At 32.0% G+C, this 9,190-nt stretch overlaps 1 protein-coding gene across 1 annotated transcript; it reads right to left on the bottom strand.

The window, feature by feature from the left end:
- Positions 1 to 2,852: 2,852 nt before the first annotated feature.
- Positions 2,853 to 4,837, bottom strand: LOC126891327 (uncharacterized). The gene is made up of 2 exons (XM_050660503.1): positions 3,944 to 4,837; positions 2,853 to 2,954 (listed from the first exon to the last, which is right to left on the bottom strand). Exons 1-2 carry the CDS (start codon positions 4,835 to 4,837, stop codon positions 2,853 to 2,855), a joined length of 996 nt encoding a protein of 331 aa, XP_050516460.1.
- Positions 4,838 to 9,190: the final 4,353 nt, after the last annotated feature.

The raw sequence follows: 9,190 nt of genomic DNA, 5'->3' as shown, positions 1-9,190 counted from the left end.
ATTTTTAGAAAGAACATTATGCTGATCCAGAAAGCTAACCAATCTATTTGTTAATACTTTTTCAAATAATTTAGCAAAGTTATTTATTACAGATATCGGTCGATAATTAGTTAGTTTATTTCTAGAACCGCTTTTGAAAATGGGAGAAACTATAGATTGCTTCCATTGCGTAGGTATTTGTCCTGTTGAGAGACTGAGATTTATTATATGGGTTAATGGGCCCAATATATTAAGATGAATATATTTTATTAATTTGCTACTAATCTTATCGGGACCAGGAGAACAATTATTCTTTAAATTAGATATCAAAATAGTTATTTCGGCCTGCGTTACCGGTTTTAAGAAAATAGACGATTCTACATAAACATCTCTCAACAAATTATCAGGTAAATTTGAATTTTCTATTTTATTTGCCATTTTCATTCCTAAGTTTATAAAAAAATTATTAAACACATTTGCCTTATCTGTATTATTTTTAACGCAGTCCCCATTTTCATTAACAATATCAATATTAGAAATATCTAGTGTATTTTTACTTCCTGTTACCTCATTAATAATATTCCATAATTTTTTAGTATTCCCATGAGTACCGTATAATTTTTGTTTATAGTAATCATTTTTCTGTTTTTTTATTAACACATTAAGTTTATTTCTATATTCCTTATACTGTGCTTCTAGAATGGGTGTAGGCGTTTTATTTAGTTGTTTTTTGAGGATATGACGTTTATGAATGGATGTTATTATTGCCGTAGATATCCATGGTTGTAATTTTTTGTATTTGTTATTTTTGTTGACAACAATTTTAGTGAAAGAGTTTGTAATTGTGTTTATTTTATTAATGAAATTGTTGTAAGAAATTTGAACATTATTATTATTAATTACTTCAGACCATGATTCATTTTTTAAATAATTATTTATTTTTTTAAAGTCAATTTTTTTGTTGTAATTTTTTTCTTTATGTTCTGTATTTATATTGTCACAGCTTTTAAAGGATATCAAAACAAATGGCGAAAAATGATCCGTCATATCGGTTTGAAAAACTATCGAATCTATATCAATTTTACTTTCTATATTATTAGTTTTCCTAATAAATATATGATCTATTGTTGTCTTAGAATCAGAAGTAACTCTTGTAGGTTTATTTATATAAGAGATGAAACCATATGTATTTAATATGTTTAGATACCTAGTTGTATCGGGTGTATAGGATTTTAACAAGTCGATATTTATATCACCTACATAAACTTCAAGATGTTGCATATCCAACTGCTGCAGATATTGTTCCAGATCGTTTAAGAATATTTGAGTATTTGTTGCAGGTGGTCGATAATAGGCAGTTATCCCAACTGAATAATAAGTATTTAAATGTTTCGTTAAAAATTTCACGCGGAGAAATTTACTATCATTTATCTCTATAGTACTAATTGTAGATGATATACTATCTTTTACATAAATCACCGTACCATCGCATTTATTTATACACGATTCATTATAATATATTCCGTAATTCGGAATATGAAAATCATTTATATTTACCTCCCTAGTTTCGGATAAAATAATTATGTCTAAAAGATCCTTACCTGATTCTAAATATATGAGCAGTTCATCAAAATGCTTTTGTAAACTTCGAATATTAAAGTGAATCACACCAATTCCATTTTCCCATTTTACCCTCTCCAGTTCAAGTAAGTAATCTTGAAAATTATTATATTCTTTTGTATCGATTTCCTGATTATTATCTAAAATTTCTAGATATTCAAGCATTTAGTCATAAATTGTACCTGATATCCCAAAATTTAATCAATCGTATATTAAAGTGAAATAGAAAAATGGTATCGAAAACAAAAATTTAAAGCCTTAAAACCTAGAGAGCATTAGCAATAATACAATTGATAAATCACATATTATTTACAAATTATAATGAGTTCTGTATTCATCAAAGTCTTTAGAATTTTTTATTATTTTTACGTTACCGTTTCGACAGACGTAGATTTTACCATTGTCAGTCCACACATTTTTTAAACCCACAAGACTGGTTAGCTGATTTACCAATTCCAATTTTAAGTTAGTGAGATCTTCCTTAATAACTACCCCAGTACCCTTTAGTAGCTTCTTCTTAGCGTAGACTGTTTGCTTATTCTCGATTGTATTTAATTTAAGATACACAGCCCTAGCTTTATCCTTGTTTTGTTTACCAATTCGATAACATAAGTTAATATCTTCATATTTTAAATTTAAACCCATTTTAGAATTTATTAGGTTAATTATTTCGTTTCTGGTGTCTTCTTTCTCCTTTTCCTTTAGATTAAAAATTCGTAGACACATGCGCCGGTTCCCTTGATCTAGTCGATCAAATTTCTCGTTCAATTCTTCTATTTTGCGCTCCAAGTTTGTTTTAGTGGAGTTAATATCCACTTTAAGTGACGCCACTGTTTCTTCTAAATTACCTAGACGGGTTTCAATGGTATTTATAATGGCTACGGCGACATTATCAGTAAGACTTTTTATAATATCTTTATTTTGGAGACTTTTTATAATGGCTTGACTTACAGCATTTTCAATAGCTTCTTTTACCTCTCTTGTAATAACCATAGTGTTCCAATTTTTTTTTTCAACTCACAGCACCAAAACTATTTTATATTCACACTACTGAAAAATTAGTAAATTTTTCGCTGAATTTCCTTATTAAAATGTTACTTTTTCGGGATGTTTGAATGACTCATCATTTCTCACTTTTTATAGGTCTTTAGACCTGAGCGATCAACCACAACAGTATCTTCATATTCGAATGCCTCTACAATTCACCAGAACAATAGCACAACTTAGACTGTCGAATGAGTTTTGTATTCGGTTCACTTTTCAAGGACTAACATATAAGATTGATCCAAAGCAGTTATGTACAATATGCAATAAACGTGAGCTGGAAACTCTGCGTCACCTTCTGTTCGAATGTCCTATTTACACAGCAATGAGACCACAGAATATTACCAATCTGTTAAATCCAGAACATTTAGCAAACACCCTGAATAATATTACACCCTCTACCGCGAAAACAATTTCAAATCATATATGGAATATTCTGAAGCTACGAGCTTTCGTAATTAACGAATAAAAAAAAATTAATAACGCAAACTCTAATTTCTCAATGTATTATTAGCGTACCTTAAAAAATTATTAGTAGCACTTACAAAAAAAGTATCCGAATAAGTTCACAAGTTTGTTTCTTTTTTATTTATTTATTTATTTTAAAATTTATAATGTAAGTAATATTGCAGTTATGTGTTCCCTTAATCTCATTATATATTTATCTTGTTCTTACTAGATATGTAATTATGTATATGTATGTGTATGCGGGTAGGTGGGTATAGGTGTGTATGTTTATATAATATGTAATATAGGTATGTCTATATATTTATAAGGTTGTATTCTAGAACTTACTTGCATTTTTATACTTTTTTAATGCTATTTATATCTAAGTTATTTATGTACATGTAGCGAACTAAATTTCTTGTTATGAAACTGTAAAGTTTTTATAAACAATAAAATTCTATCTATCTATCTATCTAGGTTCTTCTAGACAACCTATGCCTTTAAACAGTGAGTTATAATTTGTCAATAATTTATTCACACTATTTGTTAGGTCTATATTTACCATATCAACTCTACTGATTAAATCAAATTCTATGCAGTCTTTTAAACCCAATATTGGACATGTATTTAAATCGGTAACATGAAATAAAATAGATTTCTGTCTATTTTTATAGCTGCAATTCAACCAACATTCTCCAACTATAGGTAGTAAATTTTTTGAATATGAACTTAAAGTGACTTCAGTATTTTTTATTCTATTTAAATCAAAACCTATTTTATTTAAAATATTTACAGGTATAACATTAGCCATGGAGCCTGAGTCTAATTTAAAATTTATAATGTTACCTTCTACATTTAATTCCTGAGCCCATGTAATTTCTCCATTCTTTGAAATCATATCAATTGCTTCCACATAAACCGTTTTCACTTCACTTTCACTGTTATCACCCACAGCATAAACACTTCTTCTATCTCTGTTGTTCTTCTTATTGTAGCAGGCTGATGAAAAATGCTTGTAACCTCCACATCTTGCACACACTTTACCATAAGCCGGGCATTTTCTAAAATCATGTTTATATGAACATTTCTTACATTCTCGGTTATTGTTGCTTTGATGTTGGGTCACCAATTTCTGTCTGAATTCTCCCCTTACATCTCTTGAGGGTTTTTTGTTTACTTTATCTACATTTAAGTCACTCGTACCTGCCTCCATGTAACTGGATATAGCCATATTACGTTTTTTAGTCTTTTCTATGATAACTGCTTTCTTTATAACTTCTTCTAATGTTTTTAAATCATCTTGGAGTTTTTCTCTAATTTCGTTAGATTTTATACCACAAATTAAAATATCTTTAACTAGGCTCTCCCTTAGTTGATCTAGTTCACAGTTTAATGATATATTTTTCACTCTTACACTAAATTGCTCAATACTTTCAAACTCTGTTTGCTTACTGGTTAATAGTTGATGTCTTTCATAGGTTAAATTTTTCTTTGGTGTAAAGTGGTTATCATATTTTGTAAGTAAAACTTCTAGTTTATTTTTTTCTTCGTCTAGGAATGTGAATGTATTATAAATTCTCATTCCTTCGTCACCTATTAACGTTAACAACAGGGCACATTGAGTCTCTTGTGCCTTTTTTGAAATCTCAGTTGCCACGAGGTAAGTTGTGAATCGCTGTTTCCAGAATTTCCAATTTTCGGAGACATTCCCTGACATCTCCATGGGAGGTACGCCTCTAAAGTCCATGTTTACTATAATTATTACTGATTTATCTTCTTTATTAATTTTATTTTATATATTTTTTGTCGCAGCGCCATAAGATAAAACGAGGAAAAATCGAACATGGCAGATGAACAACAAGGCTTTCGGGAGAACCGCAGCACAATAGATGCAATTTTTATTATCAGGCAAATAGTAGAAAAGTCTATTGAATATGGAAAACCAGCATACATGTGCTTTGTAGATTTAAAAAGTTCTTTTGACAGGGTCAGGCGAAATGATATCTTAAATTTATTACAAGCTGAACAAATAGACCACCAGATAATAAGGTTAATTAATGAAATTAACAAGAACAACAAGACCAGAGTTATAATGTCAACAGGAGAAACAGAACGCATAGAACTGAAAGGAGGAATCCGCCAAGGAGACTCGCTCAGTCCATTGTTATTCAATATGGTGATGAATTAAATAATTCACGAAGTAAGAAAACAACATGGATACCACATGGGAGCGCATAAAATCACGATACTATGCTATGCCGATGATGCAGTATTAATTGCTGATAACAAGGATGACCTACAAAGGCAGCTCCACACTTTCAATATCACAGCAAATAAACTTAATATGAGAATATCAGTAGAAAAAACTAAATGTATAGTGATAAGTAAAGAGCCGCGTAGATGCAAGATAGAAATAGACGGCAAAATTGTAGAGCAAGTAATGAAATTCAATTACCTAGGTGTAGAGATCACCAGTGACAGGAATTTAAGAACAGAGACCACAACACAAGCAACAAAAGCGGCAAGAGTAAGTGGTTGCCTCCGAGAAACCATATGGAGAAACAAATACCTGACCACGGAAAGCAAAATAAAAGTATACAAGACAACAGTAAGACCTATCCTAACATATGCAGCGGAGACAAGGACCGATACAAGAAAGACGAAACAACAAATCAACAATATTGAAATGAAAGTATTAAGATCAATAGCGGGCATATCATTAAGAGACAGACAAAGCAACAGAAGTATACGAGAACGATGCAAAATTCAAAATATTAACAGGTGGATAAAAACAAGAAAGAAAAACTGGAACGAACATGTAAACCGAATGGAACCAGATAGATTAGCGAACATCTGTAAAAACAACAAGCCGTATGGCAGAAGACCCGTTGGAAGGCCGCCGAAAAGGTGGAAAGACTATGTATAGTCAACAACAACTGAAACAGAATAAGAGGCAGATAAACAGGAGTAAGATTATGTCATGAATAAAACTCTATTTATAAATAAATTAACTAATATTTTATTAATATCTTCATCTAAATATTTGTTAAACTGTTACAAGTTAATTTGCTCACTTTTACAAGTTAAAAAATGTGTGTCACATTAATTGGAATCAATGTCACTGACTGTTTTTATATAAAAACTTGAATTTTATATGTAAGTATTAAAAAATAATCTGACGAATATCACACGACAGTAAGAATAAATAAGAAAATAATGCTTCATTTTTTCTCAAATTTGTTGTCATTGGGCAACAGCCACTCGAGCCCTGCGGGCTCTCGTGTCTATTGCCAGATATCAAATTTTCGAAAAACTTTCGCATTAGTATCAATTTCTTCCCACCATCAAGTATTACGTCAAATGCCCTTCGTTACTATGCAAAAATGAACATCCAGTGACGACAGTTAGTTTTACAATTTGTCACAGAGAACACCAAGAAATATTTTTTTCTGCAGCCGTCCCGAAAATAAATCTTTCGGTATGATTTATTAAATCGAAAGTACCATTTTACACAACTAGTGCCGAAAGTACCTACTTTCGGGACTAATTTTTTCACTTTCGAGGCGCTTCGCTTTTTTTTACTTTCGGGACGATTTTGGGTAGGTAGCTAGGTAACGGCTTTGACAATAACATCAACTTTGTATTTTTTTATGACAACGCATGTCATTCAAGATTCGTGTGTGTTTTCGCTCAGTTTTACCTTTAAAAGTATTTTTTAAATGTACTGATACGTCTAACACTAATTTCGATACTGCCACTTCTGTTAATATTCCTAACAATATCAATGTAAGTAAATGTTGTTCTGAAGCTATTTTCTTGAGGCATTTTTGCAATTAACTAGTTTTGAAATGTTTTTATTAACGTTTCGACGCCCAAATCGGATGTCGTTGTCAAAATACAAAAAATATTAATGAATTGAACAAACATGTTGTTGCTTAGTAAGTAATATACTAAGCAAAAACAACATAATAAAAGGTAACACGATTCGCAGGATTCCAGTACTCGCCTATGGCTCGCCGTGAAAACTTCCTACTCGTCTCGTAAAATATCACTTTCGGAATTTGTTACGTAAATTACTATTTTTATAAAAATATATTGAAAAAACTAAGCAAAAAACATGAAAGAAGGCGTTTTTTTTTTTTTTTTTTTATTTACAATTTGCTTCAACCACAAGGGTTATTAGCAATGAACTGTATTTACATCAAATTACAAAATTTAGGTATATTAAATTTGGTTAATGAGTCCTATAGTACGTAAAAAATTAAGAGTCTTACATGAATTACTTTCACTTAAACAATCTTTAATTGTAGTTGGTAACTGTTGATGTTGCCGTTCTATAACGTAGAGGGGACAGTCTATTATTATATGTTGCACTATTAGTTCACTATCACACACATAACACATCGGAGGGGCTTCCTTCTTTAATAAAAAGTCGTGGGTGATCTTCGTATGACCAAGTCGCAATCTGGACATGCGCACTTGGTCTCTTCTCTTTGTAGGATGTTTCGACGGTGATATACTTTGTTTGATTGTTCTTAATGTAGAGTTTGATTCGTTCCAATTTGTTTGCCATTTTGTCATGATCTTGTTTTTAAAATATTGCTTTAGATCAGTATGAACGCAAGTAGTTATGATGTCTGTTAAGGGATTCTCACTCGCATTTTTTGCTAATGTGTCAGCTTTATCATTTCCACTTATCTCGCAATGTGATGGTACCCAGAGGAACTGAACTAATCTTTGATTTTGTTGGCATATCAAGAGTTCCGCCTTAATTAAGAGGAGGATAGGATGTTTGGGGTATACCCGCCTCAAGGCCGTTAATGCACTTAGGGAATCGCTAATGATTATTGAGAATTTGATGTCATGTGTGTTAACAAACTTTAATGACTGGAGGATAGCAAAGAGTTCAGCTGAGAATATGGAGGTTTGGGGAGGGAGCTGGTAGGAACTGTTATAGTTATCTGTTGTGAAAGCCGCTCCTACTCCATTTGCAGATCTGGATGCATCGGTATAAATATGGATGTGATCATTAAAACCATTTAATATCTCTAATAATCTCTGATTGAAGATTTTTGCTGGTGTGTCCCCTTTCTTGAATGCAGATGGGTTTGTATTACAAGCAGGGAGAGCAATTGTCCATGGTAATATGTGTTGGCTGACTTTAAAAGTATTGTAAGTGTGTGGAATTATTGTGTCTAAGCTCTGTAACGTTGCTCTCACTCGATGATAAAACGGAGGATCCAATCTTTTCCCACAATTAAATGTCGATGGAAATCTATCTGTAAATGTGTTTTTATAAACAGGTACATGTGGGTTAGTTGATACTCTTAAGGCATACATGAGGCTAAGGTATTCTCTCCTGAGTTGAAGGGATGGTTCGCCTGATTCAACATACATACACTCAACTGAGCTTGTGTAGTGTGCTCCCAGTGCAATTCTAATTGCTGAATTATGAACTGTGTCTAGCACTTTCAATAGTGAACCTTTGGCTGAGTTGTAGGCAACAGCAGCATAATCTAGTTTTGAACGAATTAGGGTTTTGTATACAGTCATAAGAGTTTGGAAATCGGCACCCCATTGTTTATGAGAGATACTTTTCATTAAGTTAAGGCCGTTTTGAACTGACAGACGGAGAGAGTGGATGTGGTCTTGCCAAGATAGTCGGCTATCCAGTTTTACTCCCAAGAAGTTGATCGATTCTGAATACTTTATTGGTAAATTTTTTAGGAAGAGTTTCGGTGGATTTACTTGTTTCTTTGGAGTTTTACTGAAGATCATTGCTTTCGTTTTAGTGGGTGAAAATTCTAGGCCAGTAGTATTCGACCAATTCTCTAGTTTGTAAATGGCTTGCTGTATATGGGTCGTCATTGTTGATATATTTTTACCACGACAGAATATAACAAGATCATCAGCAAATAGACGGGCTTTGACTAATGGGCTAAGTGACTTAGCGATGTCATTGATGGCAATAAGGAAAAGTGCAACACTAAGAGTAGACTCTTGAGGAATACCGTTTAATTGGATTTTAGAGTCTGAAAGAAAGTTGTCTATTCGAACTTTGAAGTTTCGCCTATATAAAAAATTATTAATAAACTTGATA

Source organism: Diabrotica virgifera, chromosome 9, assembly GCF_917563875.1.
Source record: "Diabrotica virgifera virgifera chromosome 9, PGI_DIABVI_V3a".
Classification (NCBI taxonomy): domain Eukaryota; kingdom Metazoa; phylum Arthropoda; class Insecta; order Coleoptera; family Chrysomelidae; genus Diabrotica; species Diabrotica virgifera.
This window is presented reverse-complemented; position numbering and strand designations above follow the sequence as displayed.

What these genes read in the sequence shown, in the direction of transcription:
- LOC126891327 (XM_050660503.1), bottom strand. Translation starts at nt 4,837, where the DNA reads ATGGACTTTAGAGGCGTACCTCCCATGGAGATGTCAGGGAATGTCTCC. An exon ending in CATGGGCTCAGGAATTAAAT is followed by an intron (nt 2,955 to 3,943) that starts GTAGAAGGTAAC and finishes CTGTGTAAATAG; the next exon opens with GACATTCGAACAGAAGGTGA.